The sequence below is a fragment of the Cavia porcellus genome, unplaced genomic scaffold (assembly GCF_034190915.1).
Source record: "Cavia porcellus strain 051 isolate PalLab524CR breed Dunkin Hartley unplaced genomic scaffold, mCavPor4.1 scaffold_7, whole genome shotgun sequence".
Classification (NCBI taxonomy): Eukaryota; Metazoa; Chordata; class Mammalia; order Rodentia; family Caviidae; genus Cavia; species Cavia porcellus.
In genome coordinates this window covers 24,946,946-24,967,833 of record NW_026947490.1, presented here as the reverse complement: position 1 = coordinate 24,967,833, position 20,888 = coordinate 24,946,946, and the positions used below count along the sequence as shown (strand labels likewise).

Genomic DNA, 20,888 nt, shown 5'->3' with positions numbered 1-20,888 from the left:
GCGTGTGCCAGACAGAAATTTTGCCTGACTTGCTCACTGTTGTCACCCAGTGCCTGGTGCAACTTGGTGAATGCTTTGCCATTGAGCTACAACCCAACCCGAAAATAAATACTCATGGTACAAATATTTGAATTTATTTTTTTAAAAAAGATTTAATATTGGGGCTGGGGATTTAGCTCAGCAGCATAAGTGCCTGCCTTCCAAGTGTGTGGTTGTGAGTTCCATCCCTGGTACCGATAAACAAGAAAAAGACAAAAAAAAAAGATTTAATACTTACATGGGAAATATCTAATCAGTTGAAAGCACCAGTGTCCATCACTGGGGTGGTGAAAATGTTCTAAAGCAGATGGTGACGGTCGCACACCTTTGTGAACACACACAAACAAACCACTGAATTGCACACTTTTTCTTTTAATTAATTTATGCATTAATTTTTGAGTTGTGGGGGATGAGCTCATGCCTGCTAGGCAAGTAGCCAGCCCTGAGCCATGGCCCGGTCATCCGGTTGGTTGTTTTGCTTTGCTTTCTGTCCTACGGACGGAACCAGCTAGCTTTTTTGTCCTTGGCTCCCTCGGTCCCCACTCGTCAAACCTGGAAGGAGGGAATGTGACAGGCACCTGCATAGACCTCAAAGACACCATGCTGAATGAAACAACGCAGCACGAAAAGAGCAGCAGAGTGACTCCGCCAGCACGCAGCCATCAGAGGCTGTGGGGCTCAGAGACAAAAGCATGGCGGGTGACGGCAGGGCTGGTGGGGTGAAGGTTGCTGCTGAAGGGGGACAGAGGTTCCGAGTGTGGCAGTGATCAAGGTGGTAGTGGCCGCCCAATTGTGTGCATGTGCTGCTTATCGCCACTGCATAGAACCCTGAAAACACTGACAATGGAGCCAGGCGTGGTGACACACCCGTGTAATCCTAGAACTTTGGGAGGCTGAGGCAGGAGGATCGCAGTGAGTTCAGTGCCAGCCTAAACATCACAGTGAGACCCTGACTCAAAACTCCAAAACAAACAAAGATGGCCCATCAACTTCCACACAGGTGTTACCACTGACCCACAAGTTATCTCCAGGGGTCCGGGTCCCCACAGCTCTGGCTGAGGCCAGCCATACCGGGCCATGCGCACAGAATCCCAGGCGACCTTCACTGGGGACACGCAGGGCTGGGACCTGAGGGGCGCGGCTGTGCACGTGGGAGCGCAGCTCTAGAGCTGGGAGGAGCACGGCCACCCCGGAGGTATCCGAACGTATCCGCGTTCACCCACGAACAGACCGCCGACCTGCAGGGAAACGGTGCCCAGCTCCCTGCGCCTGTGCCACCCTGGGCCAGCGTGGTTCGCCCCTCGTGAGCTCCGTTCTGCTCTGGCCTTGTCCTGCCAACCGGCAGGGGGCGCCAGCAACCTCCCGTCCCTCAGCACTCCATACAGCCGGTCTTTGCACCGCTGTCCCCTCCAAGCCCAAGAAGCCAAGCCTTTCTTCCGGACACCCCCGTACCCCTCTCTTTTCCTACATGCCTAAGCTCGCACGTCACCTCCTCACAGAGCCCTCACTTTCATGCCTAATTCCAAGAAAGTCAAGTGCACTTGAGCCGATCGTTCACCGCACAAGTCACTCACAGAATGGGCGAGAGGGGGTGGAAGTCAGCCCACACTTTTGCTTTCCAAAACTGGGGTTTACGAAAAGGGGCCAGGTTTTGTAACTCACGCAGAAGAGACCTGCAGCTGGCTTGAGAATAAACGCCCGTTGTTTGAAGCCATCTAGCTTGTGGTATTTTATTACAGCAGCCCGAGGGGATGATTTTCCCTTGTATTCCCTCTCGAACTTACACTAATCCTCCTGCCTCAGCCTCCCTAGTGCTGGATGACAGTCGTGCACCGCAACGTTCAGCTTAAATCTCCTTTCTGTGTGGTCCAGCGCTGCACACATTCATCAGGCTTCGCAGCTGCCCCGTGCCTGCATTTCTTTGTCCAGGTTTCTTTGCACCTTCCCTCCAGTGCTCCATGTCGACCATTGTGTCATTTCCGTGCTCTGCACCGGCAAGTCGCTATTAAAAAGCCAGGAGCACCGGGCTAAGTGCTGTCCATGTCCTGAGCACCACGCTTCAAAGTGACTGGGGCTGGGGGGGCGGAGGGGAATGGGCTCTGTCCCAGCCTGGGCGCTGCTGGTGGCTGGGAGCTCAGTGCTGGTTGGGACAGCTGTCCCCGGTTACCCTTTGGGGATGACTCCAGGACCCCTGTCCATACTGACATCCCCAAAGGCTCACGTCCCTTATGTAATGGCACAGTATTTACCTACGACATACACACATCATGGTCTGTTGCCAAGGCTGGGCCCAAGCTTGCCATCCTCCTGCCTCAGCCTCCCAGGGTGCTGCAATCACAGCACCTGGGCCCTGTATACTTTATCATACTAACACTATGTAAATACTTGTCACGTTGGATCATTTAGGAGACGATGATAAAGAAATCTATAAACATTCAGTACAGATGCAATTTTTAAAAAATTATTTCCTGTCCCTGATTAGTTGAACCCATACATGTGGGACCCTGGAGTATGGAGGGTCAGCTGCATACACTGAAAAAGACTTACACATAAAGCAAGGTGACAGGCAGACTTGCTGTTAGACGCTGGCGCTGGCCGAGGGCAGTTGTAGCTGCTGCCCAGCAGGGATGCTTATCTTGCTCACGCACCCGGGCAAGGCTGGGGCAGAGCACACCCAGAATCCAGCAGGCGCTCATCCAGCGACCCCCTCAGCCCTATCCCGAACAAGCCTCAGAGTCACCCCCAACTTCAACACCTCTCCCCAGCCCCCCAAAGCAAGGGACCGAAGGGGCACAAGTACAGTTTTAAAAAAAGGATTGGTTTTTTAATTTACAAGAGTTCTAAATGTACAGAATTCTCCTTTTAAAAAATCATTATACACAATAAATACAGTACAAAAAAATTTATCTTACAGTACTAGTTTTGTCTCCGAGATTTCAAAACGTGGCGCGGGAGGCTGGAAGGAGAGGGAAGACGGCTGGACGGGGCGGAGGAAGACCCGGGCCTGTGGCTGGGGTTTCCAAGTGGAAGGAAGGACTGAGCGTCCCGGATCTCTCTTGCTTGCAACACACACGCACGCACACACTCACACACTCATACGCACATGGAGACACACGGGCACAGCTGGGCAGCGCCTGCGCCGATGTGACGTAGGTGGTCTGGGACTTGGCTCCCACCCTGCCATGGGTTTGGTTTACAGCCCCGGCCAGGAGGCTGGGGGGTCTAACGGGACCCTCCCCCCAGCACCCCTGACCATGATCCTGATGCCACACAAACAAGGCCGGTGCCTGGGCCCGGGCAGTGGGAACACCTGGTGCCCCACCCCCGGCAGAAGGCAGGCTGCAGCCGGAAATGGGAAGAGCGACACACCAGAAAGGCCCTCCTTCAGTGGTGAGGGGACACTTGCTTGTGACAGCCCCTCTCCTAACCCACGTGCCCCATTGGACCCCTCAAAAACCCTCCTGGAGGGAGTGGAGGTAGGGGAGGAGGCCTTTGTGACTCAAATAATTTAGGCAAGAAGGACTGTGGGGTCCCCGGAGTGGTATCCTGGGGAAGGTGGCCCCAGCTGTCCCCAGGGCAGAGCGGATGGCAGGCCAAGTGTTATCTGTTCAACGTCCTGCCGGGGCCCAGGCCTCCGTTGTGGCTGGAGGGCGGGAAGGCCTCAGGCCTGTGCCGGGGCTGCGGGGACGTGGGTGCGGGCGGCGCGGGGTGCGGGCCCGGCCGGCCTGGTGGCTGCTGCAAATTCAAAATGCTGTCAATGGCGCTCTGCAGGTGCTCCGTAAGTGCGTCGTCCTGCGGGCTGTCGCTGGAGAAACTGGCCTGGTCCATGTCTGGAGACTCGGACTTGCGCCGCTTGGTGGGGGGTGCGGTCACTGCGTCCCAGCCAGGGTCAGCAGCAGGGGCACCGGGGGCCGTGGGCTCGGTGGGCGCCGCCTTCCGCAGGCGCTGGTACAGCTCGTCCTCCACGGCCGCCAGCTCCCGGATGAGCCCGCTGGTGGCCTCGTCCGCGCGCACGCCCACGTTCTCACGATAGGTCTTGCGCAGAGGCAGACGTGGGCAGTGCGCACCTGGCCCTGGCCCTGGCCCAGGTCCCGAGCCTGGCCCCGGCCCAGGTCCAGGTCCGGGTCCCGAGCCTGAGCCCGGTCCTGGCGCTTTGCGCTCGGCGGCAGGGGGTGCGCGCTCAGTCGTGCCGTTGACCTGGCCCGCCGCAGGCGGGGGCTGATGCACGGGATCCAGCGCAGTGTTGTGCACCACCTTGCTGAACCCGGCCTCCTGCTTGATCTTCAGCTTCAGCCCAATGCGGCTGCGCGCCTCATACGTCTTGATGGGCGGCCGGTTGCGCGAGGGCATTGGGCCGTCCTCGTCAGCGTCCAGGGAGGAGGCAGCGGACGATGACGACAATGATGGGGATGACAGCGTCGCGGACGAGGCACGCGCCCAGGTCACCGACGGGGAGCCACCAGCCCCGCCGTGCCGGATCACGAGCTTGGTGGGCGGATGCGCAGGTGCTGGGACACCGGGGGCTGGGGGTGGCGCGGGGCCGTGGCCATGGCCGTGGCCAGGTGGCCGGGGGCCCTCGGAAGAGGCCACTGTCGCAGGCAGGCCGAGGGAGCGTGAGGAAGACACGTACTCGTCTGCAAAGCCGGAGACAGAGCAAACCCACGGGGTTAGGGCTGGGAGGACAGGCTGCGGGGCGAGACGCACACACTCACACCTGTGCTGCTGCTGCTACTGCAGCAGGCTGTACAGCGCTGCAGCTTCAACGCCGGGCCTTCGCCCTGAGCTAGGTAGCCAGCCCTTTTTCATTCCGGACTTTATTTTGACTTTTTTGAGGCGGGATCTTGCTATGCTTGCTGAAATCCTCCTACCATACCCTCCTGGGTACTGGGATTGCATCTGTCTGCCCCCAAGCCCAGCTCGAGTCTGACCGTTGATCAGCAATCCCCAAACCCTCCTGAAGTTAAACGTAAAACAAAAAGTGCAGGTCCTCAGTCCGGCTGGCCCCATTTAATGCTCAGAGGTGGCACGGGACCAGAGGCCAAGGCACAGTGAAGGCAGTCAGCACTTACGCCTCTGAGGAGAGCAGTGGCTCTACACACAGGTTAAGTGAGGGGTTTCTCCTGGCAGAAAGCCTGGTCTGAACAGGCAGGCAGCACCTGCGGCCTCACCTGTCTCCTGCTTTGGGTGGCCCTCTGCCCTGAGGCAGAAACACCCACAGGTGCTTCCCAGTGCCTCTAGGGGCCAAGAGAAGCTTGCAGATAAGGGATCATACACTGTGCCCACAATCTCCACCCTCCAGAGGATAGAAGAGGCACAGAGAGGTCAAGAAATTCACCAAGATCACAAAGCCAAGTGGCAGAGCTAGGATGTGACCCAGGGGTCCTTCGTCTTTGCCCTACAAAAATGCCCCTTCACCATGGGCATGGCTACTCCTCACATCTTTTTCTCCTTTTGGTACTAATAACCAGCAATGAAAATAATAATTCCCAGGTGTGGGGTTCAAGGACCAAGAAGAAGGCAGGCAGGAGTCTAGAGAAAAACAGGAAGGCTTCTCTCAGGGAAGCAATGGGGGCAGCTGGCATGAATACGGGCACAGGCTAAGACGGTATTTTGGGTTTGGCTGTACTTTTCCCTGCAGACTAGAGTGAAGTTTGTGTGACTCTCAAGGTGCACACTTTAAGGCAAAATCAGTGCTCCACAGGCTAAGGAGTGGATGGGGCCACCGTACATTCTTCAACCCAGGTGCTTGGCTCACATGCCCCAGCCTCTATGGGGGAGAGACAGCTGCGCATGTGCAAGAAAACGGTGGCCCTCAAGCGTGCCAGGCAGTGGGCTCAGGCGCCGCCTAGTGGTGCGCCAGGTGGTGCAGCCTACAGCCATGGAGTGCAAAGCAATGTCCCGCCCAGCCCCGCTCACCGGGCTTCTCCTTGGCCAGCTGTTTATCCAAGGCAAGGGTGGTCTTCTCCTCCTGAATGAACATTCGGTCTATCATCACCATCTCCGCTGAGGGGCTCACCCTCTGGAGGGAGAAGAGAAGATCCCCAGTCAAGGGGCAAGGAGGGAGGTGGTGGTGACAGAGGGCGCCTTTTAGACAGCTGTCACTAAGTCACATTGCTCAGGCTTGGCTTTAACTTGCGATCATCCTGCCTCATCTTGGTCGAGTGCTAGGCTGACAGACACAAACCACCGCACCCAGCCCCGACTTTGCCTACGATGTGATGGTTTGTGTCCCTCCCAACCTCCTTTCTGGCAAAGAGGGCCAAGATGGCATGTGGGCCCTACCCGGGACTCCTCCAGGAGCAACAAGCGGTACTTATTGAGCATGGCATGGGTGCGTTTCAGCAGCTGCGTGGAGACCGTCTCAAATTCTTCATCCACTGCCAGGAAGAGAAGGGGTGCAGAGCCAGGATGTTAGGGGGCTGCACACTGCCCGTGTACCCCAAGCCCAGGGGTTGGGGTGGCGGCTGCAGTACAGGAGCTCGGCGATCTCCACGAGCTGGTCTCTGAGCTGGGTGGGGAGGCCTCACCTTTGTGGTAGTCGCTGGGGGAGGGAAGGGTGCCCTGGTAGACGTGGTAGGGCAGGAGGCGGTGCACGGCGTCCTCGAAGGAGGGGAAGGCTGTCTTGTAGTCGGGGTGGAGGACAGAGCCCTGATGTTTGTGCAAATGCTCCAGGAAGCTGTGGGCGGGACAAGGTGAGACCACAGGCAAGTGGGGTGAGGGGAGAGAAGTTGTCTCCAGCCCCAGCCCTAACCGGATATTCCTCGGGACTGGTGTGGGAGCTACCAGGGCCTCATTTCACTGTAGAGGAAACAGGCCTGGAAAGGTGAGGTGGGGCCACTCCCTCTATCCAGAGCACATGAGGAGGAAGACACAGAGTTTGGCGAGAGTCTGGGAACCTGCGGGCCTCATTTTCTGTACCTTGCAACCAAAGGGCCACTGTCTCTGGTTGCCAGGACTACAGCTTCCCTTTGATGAGACTGCCCCTTCTTTACCCTTTCCTGGTGACCTGCAGCCTTCACGGGGAGGGACCAGGTCTGTCTAGCTAACTGCTGTGTCGTGTCCCTACACTGGATCCCTACACCTGCCACCTACCCAGAATGGAACCTGGCCATTCTGACCCCCTACACCCAGCCATCACCAGACCCCCAAAACCACACTCTGTTAGTGTACCTGCCTGCCAAAACATCCCCAGTTCCCTCACCCGGACCCACCTAGCTCCCAAACAGCTGCTCCTGAGGGGCCCAGGAGGTTGCTACTGGCATAAGATGGAATTGCTGCCCTCCTGAAGTCCACAGCCCGACAAGGTCCCCACCACCCTGGGACCACTGTTACCACTCCATTCTCTCTCTTTCTCAAGATAGAATCTCATTATGTAGCCCAAGTTGCCCTTGAACTCTGAATCCTCCTGCCTCGGCCTCCACAGTGGTGGGATCATAGCATGCACCACTGCACCCAGGTGAAGGCACGCTGCCAGTGGGGATGGGCATTTGCAGAGGGGGTCTCTCGGAAAGGTGTGAGGCGGGGTACAGGGGAGGCACAGCCACTCACCAGGCCTCCTTGCTGGGCTGCAGTGCAGGGGGTTTCTTCAGGCCACTCAGCTTGCCCTCGTACTGGGGAGGAGACACAAGACTGAGACAGGCTCTGTCCACCCTTGGAATCTGCAGGGTCTCTCCCCACCAAACCCCCTCACTCTGCCCACGTATTTTCCTCTTTTTCTTTCCTCTGTCTCAGGTGTTCCCCTCTGCTCCCACGGCTGTCCCAGGGTTCACCCACTCCCACTTCCCTGTCCTGGGCCACTGCCTGGGAGCAGCAGCACTGTCCTCCTCCTGCCTGGGCAGCACACCAGTCTCTCGCCCTTTGTGCTCCGTCCTGCTGTCCTGGAGTTTACTCTCTAGGCCCCGATGGCCTTCCTGTGCCTGTGTGGCTGTCCTGAGTCATGCTGCCCCTGTCCCCAGCCATACTCAAGGGACCTCACCTGCAACCCTGAGGACTTCACTGGCCCGGGCGCTGAGGCCTTGGCCACACTCAAGGTTGGGAGGTTGCTGGGAAAAGCTTTGCCCTCGGCGGGAAGCAGAGCAGGGAGGCCTGTGTGAGATGGGGAAGACAGGCCCGGGGTCACTGGCTTGGGGCCCAACTCAGCAGTGAGCTTCCTGTCCCACTCCAGCCCTGGTCACCTCTGACCTGGGCAACCAGCCCAGCCCCTTCCACCTGCCTGTGATGCCGGGCTCCAGTATCCCAAAGCTCTGCCCAGCCCATCCCTCCTAACTCCACATCTCCTGAATGGTGCTTCCCTACCTGCAGTGGCCATGGCTGCCGGGGCTGGGGGATGGCTGGAACTGGCAGGGGTTCCAGATGGGGCTGGCCCACTGACCAGCACTGAGGCAGTGGGGTTGGCTAGGGGCACCAGGCTGGTGGAGGTCTGTGGGGCTCCCGAGGTCTTGTTCTGGAGGATGATTCCGGACTGCACCTGAGGAGGGACAAGTGACTGAGGGGTGGGGGGCACAGGCCGGGTGCACCAGGGCCAGACGGGATGGGGGCTGGGAGGTAGTGGCCGTCCCTGCACCGATTACCTGGTGAAATCTCTCCAGCAGAGCCTTCGGCTGGGGCAGCGCTGGGAATGGGGTGGTCACCATCTGGAAGGTCCGAGGAGGCGGTGGGGGGGGAGCCGCGGGCTCAGGGACCATATGGAGGGTCGGCGGGGGGGTAGGGGACTTGTGGGGCCCCTGGCCCGGCGGATACTGGAGTTGGAAGTCGGAAGACGCAGGGGCTGGCAACCTGGTGGGTGTGTCGGAGGAGGAGGCCACTACAGAGGAGGTGGAGGCCGGAGGGAGGTGGGAGGCCGGGGGCAGTGGGCCTTCAGGAGGCTGGGATGAGGGGCGCAATGGAGGCTGGGGTGGGCCTGGGGCTGAGGGAGCAGGGGCGCTGGGGGGAGGGGGGACGCCTAGCTGGTTCTGGATGACAAAGATACTAGGCAGAGTGGGGGGTGGCTGGGGTGGAGGGCAGGGGTGCAAGGCCGGCTCCGAGGGTGGGCGGGACAGGCTCTGGGGCTGGGACGGAGGTCGGGAGTGGGGGCGGGAAGGTGGACGGGAAGGGGGCCTGGTGGGGTGCGGGGAGGGCAGGTGGGGGCTGTCTCCCAGTGGGGCCTGGTGAGGTAGTGATGGGGATGAGGAGGGGCCGGGGCCCTTCAGTGGAGCCGCTGCTGGGATCTGGGCGGGGGGAGGAGGGAGAGGGAAGGGGCGGGGTCAGAACCAGCTTTGGCTCCCGCTGCCACCCCCACCCGAACCGCACCGCACCCCCACTCAGTGCCTACCTGTGTCCTCGGAGACCCCATCAGGCCACCCCTTCCCCTCCCATCAACCCACCGCACCCCACCCCACCACTGGTGTCTCTGCCCAACCTGCCCTTAGGCCCCCTTACACCCCACCCCCACCTCCAACAAAGGGGAGCCCTGTGGGTGGGGCAGCAGCGGGAAGCGGGCGGCAGCCGCGGGTTGCGGGGGAGCAGCAGCGAGCAGAGTGAGGGGGAGCAGCAGCCCCACTCTAGCCAGGTGGAGGCAGACAGACACCAGCACGGCTGGGAGCTGAGGCAGGAATGGCGAATGGCGGCGGCGGGGTGGGGGCTAGATGTCGGCGCGGGGGTAACCTAGGGCCAGCTTGTGCCCCTGAGCCCTCTGGACTCTGCTGCCCAAAAGGAAACCGTGCAGCCCCTGTGGAACCACGGAGAGCCAACGGTGTGCACAGGGCTCCCTGAAGGCTGCACGCGGCCGCCCTGAGAGGGAGCCCAGCCAAGAAGCAGAAGCCAGGGAGCCCCAGGAGCCATCCGGCTCCAGCCAGGGAGGACGGCAGCGGAAGGAGGCTCTGCTCACGCCTGTCACCCACAGGCCTCCAGCGACTGGCCAGGTGCAAAGGCTGACGCGAGGTCCCAGCTCAGCCTCCCGGCTCAGAGGGTCCCCAGTGTTCACCCTCTCAAGAGTCACTAGCTTTGCAGGAAACAGAGACTCCTCCAAGCCCAACCTTGAATCGCTTCTGGAGAATAAAGCCTAAAGCCTGGAGCTCAGGGAAGTGGCCTGACCACGTAGTGGACCCAGGGCTCCCCCTCCCCGGGGGGGGGGCACTGCCTGCTACAGAGCATGTGAGGAGTGCAAGAGGCTGCCCGGGGCCTCCAGTGTGGGCAATCGTCCTGGGCTACCTCCAGAGCGGTGTGGCCAGGGTATGTCACAGGGCTTGTGTGGGATGGGACCCTAGGCCTTGGGTGCCCCAACCTGTAGTAAAGAACACTGTGGGCGCAGGTCTGGAGCCCAGGAGCCTACAGGTCAGAGCAGGGCAGCGGCTGACCTGTAAGCATGTGCATACGTGTGTGGTGTGTGCTGCTGGCGCTCACACCCAGCGCCTAGGCCACTGAGCCGCATCCCCAGGCCGTCTAAAGCCTTTTTTTAACCTTGTTAACCCTTAACACGAAGAATAAATTTTTCAAGAGTGAAGAAGAGAAAAAGGAAGTGAAGGGTGTGTTTCGCCTGTGGGAGCCACTTGCTTTCGGGAAATCCACTGTGGAAAAATTCAGAACAGGGACAAAGGGGGACAGCCCCAGGCTCACTGTGAACACGGCTGAACCAGAGAGCCAGCGCACCTGCGCGCCGCTCTTCCCGGAACACCTTCCCGGGCAAGCGGGTGAGGCAGGGCAGGGGTGCTGTGCCAGGGTATGAGTGGCACCCAGGGAAAACCTGCTGACTTTGGTAACAGTCTGTTGGCTCCACATACAGTAAGAGAATGTCCTTGTTTCCCCGGGGAGAAAATACTGCGCTAAAATATTAAGGAGTAGAGACTCATGACAGCTTCAAATTAGTCCCAAGAGTCACAGGAAAAAACTACACAGAGAGTGAGAGTTAAGGATAATGCAGGGGCCAGAGCTTTAGCTCAGTGATGTAGCACCTGCCTGGCAATCCGGAGGTCCTGAATTCGATTCCCAGTACCCACACACACACAAAAAGAATAATGCAAACTTTTAGCTGTTGGGCTTTTTAAAGTCAGGTTTTTGCTCAGCACTTGGGAGAAAATGCAGATAAAGCCGGGGCTTGGTGGCATGTGCCGGTAATCCCAGCACTCGGGAGGCCGAGGAAAGAGAATCGCTGAGTTTGAGGCCAGCCTGGGCTACAAAGTGAGTTTAAGGCCAACCTGAGCTGTATATCAAGACACTGTCTCAAGAATAAACAAAGAAACTAAAATATAAAACAACAAAAAATTGGTATGGGAATTGAACTCAGGACCTTGAGCTTGCCAGGCAGGCACTTAGGCCACTAAGACAAAATTTAAAATGTTTGTCATTCTCATTAAAAATGCAAATAAAGCTAGGAGTGGTGGTGTACCCCTGTAATCCCAGCACTCAGGAGGCTGAGGCAGGAGGACTGTTGTGAGTTCAAGGCCAGCCTGAACCATATAGTGAAACCCTGCCTCAAAACAGACCAAAAAAAAAGCAGATTACCTGGGCTTGGTAGCTTATAAACCCAGCACTCTGGGAGCCTGAGACAGGAAGATTGTAAGTTTGAGCCCAACTGGGCAATTTACCAATAATTTAAGTCAAAATTAAAAATAAAAAAAAAAAATGTAGCTCAGTGTGAAGGCTCTGGCTTCAAGGCCCAGTACCACATACATGGTCCACAAACATATCTGCAGCAAAAATGATACACTGCTGGAAAGATCTATCATTCAGAGAACACACAAAGCTCAACTCTTGCACATACGCAGAGAATCTAGAAATCACTAAAAGTAACAAGCAGATGAGAAAAATGGGACAAAGGACACGGTGAGGCGGTGCACAGAAAAGGAAACACGAAAGGCTCTAGCATTTCAAGAGATGTTCCAGCTAATTCATCTCTAGAGAAACGCACACCACAAGCCCTAGAGTACCACAGTGTAACCTGTCCCACTTGGAACTCACTGAATGTTTAGTAACGGCACCTGTGTCTGTTTTCCCCCAGGGTCTGCACTGGACCAATGACTGCAGTTCAGCAGCGGCCACCCAGTTTTACACAAGGAGACTAGCGGTGACCCAGCAAATGGGTTGTCAGGAAGGGAGCAGGTGAACACCTCTGCACATGTAGGGAATGGTTGGGACTGGCTGGGTTACAGTCCCGGCTTGCCAATGTAAAGGCAGGTGAGTGGGTGTGGTGGCACCTGTAATCGAAGCTACTCAGGAGGATTATGGGAATAGGTCACCAGTTCAGGCCAGCCTGGGCAACTTAGTGACTGAAGAGCCTCCTGCAGCTCCATGTGGCTACCAAACGCCTAGAAGGGGCCTAATGTGCCTTGGTAGTGTTTACTGGGGAAATGATCACAGTGACACACACGAGGTGCCAAGGAAGTCAAGCTCTTTTGGTGAGTTGCCCAGGGGATAATGTGCAGACTTTTGGGAACACACGCGAGAGAAATGTAAACTGTTCTTTGCAATAGGTTGCTCACATGCAACCAGAACTGGAAAGACTTAAAAATAAAATAAGTTATTAGCGAGGTGTGGTGGCGCACACCCGTAACCCCAGCACCTGGGAGGCTGCAGCATGAAAACTATGAGTTACAGGCCAGTCTGGGCTAGTGAGTGAGATCTTATCTCAAAAAACAACAACAAAACTGAGTTTTTGTGGTTACCTGGGAACAAGGGAGTACTGGGCTGGGAATGACGGGATAGGGTGGGATATTTTTTCCTAAACTTCCAAACACCTTTTTTTTTTTTTTCATTTGAGACAGGGTCTTACTATGTAGTTCAGGCTGGCCTTGAACTCCTGGTGATCCTCCTGCCTCAGCCTCCAAAATGTTGAGATTTCAGGGATGAACCACCATACAAGGCCTGAACACATTACAAATGGGTGGAGGTGGGGCCAAATGAAATCTCCAAACCAAAATACTACCCACTGCATCCACATGGTGGCATTACAGGTGCTTAGGTTTTCTCCTTTGCCCTTTTCTGTTTTCTAAATTCTTCTCACAGGGTCAGGGATTTAGCTTAGCAGCATAAGCGCCTGCCCTGGCAAGCACAAGGTCATGAGTTTGATCCCCAGTACCAAAAATACTAAAATTAATAAATTCTTCACATGAGCAAAATTGACTTTTATAATCTTTTCGGGACCAGAGCTGAACACAGGGCCTCACGGACACGTGCCTCATTCTACGTAAGCGCTCTACCACTGAGCAACATTCCCAGCCCAATCACACAACAAAACAAAGCACTGCAACATCTGTTTACTAAGAGGTTTCCCTCACCCACACATACATGGCAAATGCTCCACTTTACCCACACTTAGAAATGCAGGGGTGAGAGAGCTCTCCATGCTGCACTGGCCCCGATGTGGTGTAGGGGCAGCGGGAGCCGGAGTCCCTCCAGAAAACACTCCCAGTGGGCTGCCTTCCGGCTCCTGCAGAAGGAGCTTCCCCTCTGAGATGCCACCTTAAGTGGTCAGGCAGAGGAGACTGAGTCAGCGCACCACAGTGTGTGAGGTGGGCCCTGCATACCTGGGCTCCACATCCTCAGTCTGCCATAGGTGGGAGAAATACAGAGGAGACCTTGCCTCAAAGTTGAAAATATTCCCTATTCCTATGAGGAATGTGACCACTGTGTGCTACAAACATGTACCCCCCCCCCAAAAAAAAATGCGTCCAAGGAGATGGGAGAGGGAGAATTAAAAATTAAAATGTGCTGCCAGACATGTTGGTGCACTCCTATAATCCTACCACTTGGGAAGCTGAGGCAGGAGGATTGCCACAAGTTTGAGGCCAGCCTGGGCTCCACAGTGAGTTCAAGGCCAGCCCACACTACTTGGCAGGACCCTGTCTCAAAAACAAAAAAAGAGTTGTGCCTGTACTAAATGTTCACACACATTTTCCTTGTTGTTATTCCCTAAATAATCGAATATAACAGCTACTTACCTAGTGTTTATGTTGTGTTAGTTTTTTTGATTTTTTTTTTTGTTTTGGTACTGGGGATCGAACTTACAACCTTGTGCTTGCAAGGCATGCGCTTTGCCACTGAGCTAAACCTCCAGCCTATGTTAGTTTTTTTCTATTCCAGCTATGTAGTGCAGGCTGCCTTTGAACTCACTATGGAGCTCTGGCTGGCCTCAAACTCTTGGCAATCATCCTGCCTTAGCCTCCTGTGTGCTGCCGGGCTATGACTTGAGCCTTGGAGAAAGTGAGGGTTACATACATGTACTGTGCCACTGGGACTCAGTGCGGTTCCGTGGAGTGCTTGCTTACCATGCAGAGCCCCCAGCTTCCACATCAACACCATTAAAAAAGAGAGAGAAATACTATGCCATTTTTAACAGGGACTTGGGCATCCGCACGTTTTTGGTACCTGTGCAGGGGTTCTGGAATCAATTCTGGCAGACCCAAAGGACCCACTACCCAGCAAAATCTAAGAAAGACACCAAAATGAAAAGGCAAAGGACAGCCCACAGGCAAACCTGGCCTGCTATGCACCATAGTCTACCACTCTACAGGGCCCCAGAGGTAAGCGTGTCTTATACTGTTAAATGACAAGGGGGGACATTCCAAAGAATAATTTGCGATTTGTGAAAATTCTATGGAATTCCAAAAGTCAGTGTTTCTAAGTTAAGTTTTCTTAAACACTTCCAATCCATTTGTTCTCACATGGCCCACGCTGCCTCTGCAGGATGATGAGACAAGCCCCCACATACTACTGCCATGGTGTAAAAGTTTGCCAGGAAAATAAATAACAAGAAAAGTTTGCCTGGCTACTTTCACCACAGAGCCCTTCACATGCCCAATCCTGACCTGAGGGCATCATACAAGTTCACTTAAGCCTTGAGACTATAAAGTAGCTGCTGTGGTTGTCACTGATACCCCACGGGTTAGGAAACTGAGGCACAGAGGCAGCACCTGAAGTCACAATCCCCTAAGCAGTGGAGCTGGGCTCCCTGAGTCCCCTCCTTGCTCCCACACCACAACCCTCCAGACTGGTTTGCCAGCTGCAGGTGGGTGCCCCATTGGAAATGGCCAGGTATTGCATGAGGTCATGAGTTCAATCCCCGGTATCAAATAAATAAATAAAAAGAAATGGCCGGGTGCACTGTCGCATACCTATAAGGACTCTGGGAGGCTAAGGCAGGACAATCACAAGTTCCATCCCAGACTGGGGAAGCTCAGCATCTTGGTGAGACTCATCTCAAAGCACAGAGTAAAGAGGGTCGGGGATGTAGCTCAATGCGAAGGCTGCACTGCCAAAACAACGCCACCAAACACAGAATAAAAATATGGGTGTGCAGCACACAGAGCACTGGTGGTTGTATCACTATGTGAAACTTTTGTTTTGGTGACACAGACACTCATAGGTGTCTGGGATGGTGACATGGAACAGAACTCTCATGCAGGGTTGCGGTGAGGATGGCAAGGCGGGTATTAAACACGCCAGGTAAGGTGAGTGGAACGACACAGTCCACTCATTCAGCTGTGTGCACATGCACACACATGCACCCCCCCCCCCAGCCTATCTGTCTGGGTTCAGGGGTCACATAGTAGGGGTCCTACTGCATTTCCTAGAACAGTAGTTTTCACACAGGCTATTCTGTCGCCGTGCCCTCAAGCTGCCTTTGCCCAGAACCTGCTACCTGGCCATCCCTGCCCTTCTGGGGCTACCACCATCGTGGGACCACCGAGACAGTCTACAGGACCCCCACACGAAGGGCACAGGCCCAGCTGCTCTGGGGATGAAGGGCTGCTCTGCCTGCTTGTCTGGGATTGGCTAAGGGTGGGGTTTTGGCGCTGGGGACTGAACCCAGAGCCTCTCCACTGAGCTACATTCCCTGTCCTTTTGCATATTTTATTTTGAGACAGAATCTTGCTAATTCATCCAGGCTGGGCTTAAACTTGCCACCCCCTGCCTCAGCCCCCCACAGTGCTGGGAGGACAGGTGTTTTTAGAAGTGAAAGCCCCAATCCTAGACAGAAGGCCACACTGGGTCAAGGGGTGGCTGGTCACCCTGGAGAACGTGGCACAGTATCTGTTGATGTACAACAAGGCGAGGTCACTAAGGGAACAGACAGACACTCACTTGCAGAGACACACATCCCCATGCCATAGCTGACGACAGGCAGCTGAGAGAGGAAGTCATGAGCTGGGGACCAAAAGCAGCATCTCCAACTGCAGGCTGAGGCTAGGGGCTACTGCCCTGTTCCCAGCCCCTCCATAACCTACCCCCTCCAAAGATCTGGCACCATCCTAGCAACTCAGGACTTAGTCCCATGTCCTTCCCGTCATAACAGTTAGAAACAACACCACCAAATTGGGTGTGGTGGCGTCCAGCTGTAATACAGCACTCTGGGAGCCTGAGGCAGGAGGTACTCAAGTTCAAACCAAGCCTGGGCAACTTAGCAAGATCGTGTCTCAAAATTTATAAAAAAGACATTGATGTAGCTCAGTGCAAAGGCCCTGGGTTCAATCCTTAATACTGCCAAAACAAAACCCAATCAGTACATGTTTATCATTACTGACCCTGTGCTAGGCAGGTTTAACTCATTTACCCCATATTCAGGTCAGTCTGTCTCACCTCCAGTCTCCACTTACAGAGTGCCTGGCCCCAGCTCCAGTTCTGTGGTCAGAGCAGAGTTTGAAAGTGAAGCCCTGGCTCCTAAAGGCCAAAGCCTAGGCTATCACTGCCCGCTCTGGCTAGTGCCACTCCTAGTTTTTACCACCAACCCACATGGTCCTTTCTGAATGAGTCCCAGATCCACCCCTCAGAGTACAAGGACAGCTCTCTCCCCACATGCCTATCGTGGATAGGAGATAAAAGCTTCCTCTTTCACTCTGTAAAGAGCTCCTGAGAATCCACAAACACACCACCGGCCACTTGAACTTTAAATCAGCAAAGGACAGAAACGGACAGCTGCATGGGACGAAATCTACACACAGCTCTTCATCTATGGGAGCCTGCCTGGCCTCACTCACAATAAAACAAACACAAATTCAATCAACACAAGGTACCACTTCCCACCTATCAGATGGACCAAGTTTAGTCCCTTGACAACAATGTGGGAAAACAGACACAAATCATATCTTGCTGATAAAGGTAAGACTAACTGATATTCCACAGCAACAGCACCATCTGTCAGAAACACAGATGTGTATTCCTTCAACCCAGCAGCTTCGTTTTAAAGAGCTTATCGTGGGCCAGGTGCGATGGCACACCCCTGTAATCCTAGACTTGGGAAGCTGAGGCAAGAGGATTGCCTTGAGTTTGGGGGCCAATCTGTGCTAAAGAGTGAGTTCAAGGCCAGTTTGAGCTACATAGCAAGACCCTGTTTCAAAAAAAATCAAAAAACAAAAACACCAAAAAGTATCATACACAATGACGCACATAACAAAGCCTTTTTCTGCAGTTTTGCTCATAACAGACAGCCAAGGGCTGGGAATGACTGCAGAGAGTACCAAGGACCCGCTAGTAAACCATGGCACAACCAAACAATGGGCCAGTGCGCAAGAGTGGCTGCCAACAACAGGCAGGGCAAACAGGAGCAGCCCACACGAGCAGGTTTTGTACAAATGGAAGGAACAGAAGCCAGAGAGGTTCTGCTTGTCCACGCACAGGAGAGAGACCAGAAGCCGCATCAGGAGGGACTTCATTGGACTGCATGTCAGGAGAGGATGCTCCTTGTGACTGCCACCTTTTGCATTGTTCCTACTGGGATGGCGTGAAAACTCTAACTTTAGAGATAACTCATTTCCTACCACGTGAATTTTCTTCTTTTTTGTTTTTTGGACACAGAGTCTTGCTCTATAGCCCAGCTAGCCTCAAACTCACAGCAATTCTCCTGCCTCAGCATCCCGAGTGCTGGGATTCCAGGTGTGCTCACCACACATGCCGGGCTTCTGCCGTGCACCTCTTGCATCCCTGGCCTAGCATGAGACCCTCTGGAGCTGGTCCTGGCCTCACGCATCCATGATCATCATCGTCAAGAGATACTCCGGGAATATGGTAGCAGGAACAGGGGACAAAGGAGAGCACCACTTCCCAAGTCAGCGCAACAGAGGCAGGCAGGACAGAGTGCAAGGAGGAGGAGGAGGAGGAGAAGGAGCAGGAGAGGAAGAAGAGGAGGAGGAGAGCAGGAGGCAGGGGCGGGGGCAAGGCCAGGTCTGCACTGCGGCTGCCGGAGTCCGTCTACCTGGGGGGCTGGAGCCGGGGAAGCCTGGCTGTCGGGGGCTGGAGGGCTGGGGCCAGCTCCTTTGGCGATGGGGGTGACCAGGGCTGGGTCTTGGGCGGGAGGCGGGGCGCTGACTATGACCGAGGCTGGCACAGACAGGTGGGGGCCTTCTGTGGAGAGGGGTGGCTGGCTCCTCTCCTGCAAGGGCGGCCGCATAGGGTCAGAAGGCCACCCTCACGGCCCCTGCCCCCCCCCACATGAGCCCACATCCCACTGATGTTCCACGGGCCCAAGAAAATGGGGTGAGAATGGGGTGCCTGAGAGGCTCAGACCTAAGGACCTTGCTGCACTTGAGCTCTGAGTGGTCGGCCATCTTCAACTGCACCCCAGTGCCTGCCTGCCCAGCCATTCCTGTCTTACGCCCTCCCCGAGGCCCTCCCTCTCCCTGCCTGTCAGTCAGCTGGTCTTCTCTTACCCTTTCTGTTCACCTTTCCCATCAGTTCTGCTGGGTCCCTCACTCTGTAGGCCTCCCGGGGACACAGCACCTGTGCCACCTCTGAGATGCTCTCAGCCCCTCCCACCCCAGCTGTCTGGGTTCTCTGCGGTGTCACCTCTGCCCCCACCCCCACTTCCCTACACCCCTGGCCAGCCGGCCCCAGTACCTGGGGCAGGAACATCTGCAAGGAGTCCTGAGTGAGGATGGTCGTGGTCGAAGCAGAGGGCGGCTGCCCCAAGATGATCTTCTCTGGGCTGGACGCCAGGACCGGGCTGGGCTGGGGGGTTGTGGCCTGAGGCGGGGCAGCAGCCTGTGGGGTGGGGGCCTGCGGGGCCTGTGGTGGTGGCTGCTGGAGGCCCAGAGGCAGTGGCGTGCTGACCGCAGGGGGGACGGAAGGAGCGGGCTGCACTGCGAGGACAGGCGTGGCCTCCCCGGTGGCTGCAGCGGGGGTGGCTGGCTGCACCAACCCATCAGGGGTATTGAGCATGGCCACAGCACTGGGAGGCAGGGTGACCCCCTGGAGGACGGTGGTGGTGGCAGCAGGGCCAGTAGGGGCTGGCTGGCTCTGTGTGGGCAGGCTGCCCGCAGCCAGTGACACAGGCATCTGGAAGAGCGCCGGCTGGCCCACCTGGATGGGCGCAGCTGAGAGGATGTGTGCAGCACTGTGGGCCCCGGAGTGGGGGGCCAGGACTGGGCCCAGGCTCAGCGGGCCTGCCAGGTTCTGGTTGGTCAGGATAGGGTTGGCAATGAGCTGTCCACCTGGGTGGGGGGCCGCGGCTGTGAGGATCTGGCCGCCCACACTGGCTGGCAGGGCGGAGAGGGACTGGGGCAGTGGGACGGCAGCAGGCGCACCAGGCAGCAGGAACTGGTTCTGGCCTGGAAGCACATGCTGCGCTGGGATGACGATGCTGCTGCCCTGGTTCAACAGGTGGACACTCATGGGCTTGCTCAGGGCCCCAGGGGGCTGAGGTGGCACTGTGCCTGCAGTGGTGACCGGGGGCTGCTTGAACACGTTGGCCTGCAGGGCAGGTGCTGGGAAGCCTGAGAGCACCACGTTCTGGCCGGCCTTGCCTGCTGCTGCCATGAAAGTCAGGTTCTGCGGGGCCTTGGGTTGCTGCGGGAGTGCTCCTGGCTCACCCTGGATGGTGAGCGTGGCGCCCGCAGGGGCGAAGGGCTTGGGTGTCAGCTGGTAGAGCTTGGAGGGCAGCACACCGGCAGGCTTGGGCTGGATGGGCGTGGGTGTGCGGTGCAGTATCACATTGGGGGCTGGCACCAGTGGTGATGTGCCCAGGCCTGGGGCCACTGCCAGTGGCTGTCCTGAGGGTGCCCCGCTGGCTGCCACAGTGGCAGCCCCTGCTCCTGCAAATACTGAGTTCCCGTTGAGTGTGGTGGCCACAGCGGCCGGAAGGCTCTTCTGGATGACCAGGCCGGCCCCCTGGGGAGACACACCGGCCGATGCCAGTGTCACTGGCTCCGATGGGCCAGCTGCTGAGGCCAAGTAGCCACTAACAGGCACCTGCTTGGCCAAGAGTTGTGAAGTGGGTGGGTTGAGTGCCATAACAGGCTGGCCCACCACCTGAATGGGTGCCAGGCCAAGAGTGGCAGCTGTAGCACCCCCAGGGCTACCATTGGGCAGACCCTGGAGACCTGGGATGGGCTGCAGGGTCACATTGCCCAGGCCCACAGGCTGCAGGAAGGGCTGTACACTCAGGGCCTTGTTGACCATGTCCTGGGGTGGCACCAGGGCCTGGTGAGTCAGCACGGTGGGCTGGGCCTGCAGCCCCAGCAGGTCAGCACCGCCTGGGAAGAGGGCTTGAGGTCCCGTGGCCACAGCAGCTGCCCCCGAGGCGCCTGTTGGGCCCGCCCCACCATCTGCAGCCTGCAGGGTAGGCAGCTGGAAGGGGCCCAGGTCCAGCTCAGCCTCAGCCTCAAGTGTTTGCTCCGTGATGTTGGCCTCTTGCAGGCTCTGCTGAAGGATGTCGCAGGGCTGGTCGGCACCCCCACCCCCTCCACCACCACCTGCCGTGGCAGGTGAGCCCAGGATGTCATCTTCCAGGAAGTCCAGGTCCACGCTGGGGGCCGGCTGGCTGGGCTCTGGGTTCAGGTGGTTGCCAGAAGCTTCTTGCACGTGGAGCTAGAGGCCAAAGTGGGAGGAAGGGAAGAGATGAGATTGGGCAAGAGATGGGCTTGGGCCACAGCTACCACAAAAGA

The 20,888-nt window shown here is 56.7% G+C and overlaps 1 protein-coding gene across 6 annotated transcripts in view; it reads right to left on the bottom strand.

Moving 5' to 3' along the window:
• Nucleotides 1–2,836: 2,836 nt before the first annotated feature.
• The window catches only part of Bicra (BRD4 interacting chromatin remodeling complex associated protein), a 59,363-nt gene continuing 41,311 nt past the window's right edge, over nucleotides 2,837–20,888 (bottom strand). The window contains exons 6-15 of one of the 6 annotated variants that reach the window (XM_063252991.1): nucleotides 18,844–20,811; nucleotides 18,203–18,379; nucleotides 8,610–9,245; nucleotides 8,335–8,506; nucleotides 8,015–8,124; nucleotides 7,588–7,649; nucleotides 6,567–6,715; nucleotides 6,322–6,416; nucleotides 5,956–6,058; nucleotides 2,837–4,673 (exon numbers count right to left, since the gene is read on the bottom strand). In XM_063252991.1, coding sequence (XP_063109061.1) covers nucleotides 3,640–4,673; nucleotides 5,956–6,058; nucleotides 6,322–6,416; nucleotides 6,567–6,715; nucleotides 7,588–7,649; nucleotides 8,015–8,124; nucleotides 8,335–8,506; nucleotides 8,610–9,245; nucleotides 18,203–18,379; nucleotides 18,844–20,811 — 4,506 coding nt within the window. In that variant the 3' untranslated portion in view covers nucleotides 2,837–3,639. The remainder of the gene's footprint in view (nucleotides 4,674–5,955; nucleotides 6,059–6,321; nucleotides 6,417–6,566; nucleotides 6,716–7,587; nucleotides 7,650–8,014; nucleotides 8,125–8,334; nucleotides 8,507–8,609; nucleotides 9,246–18,202; nucleotides 18,380–18,843; nucleotides 20,812–20,888) is intronic. The other 5 variants (XM_063252993.1, XM_063252992.1, XM_063252995.1 and 2 more) reach the window with 5 other exon arrangements.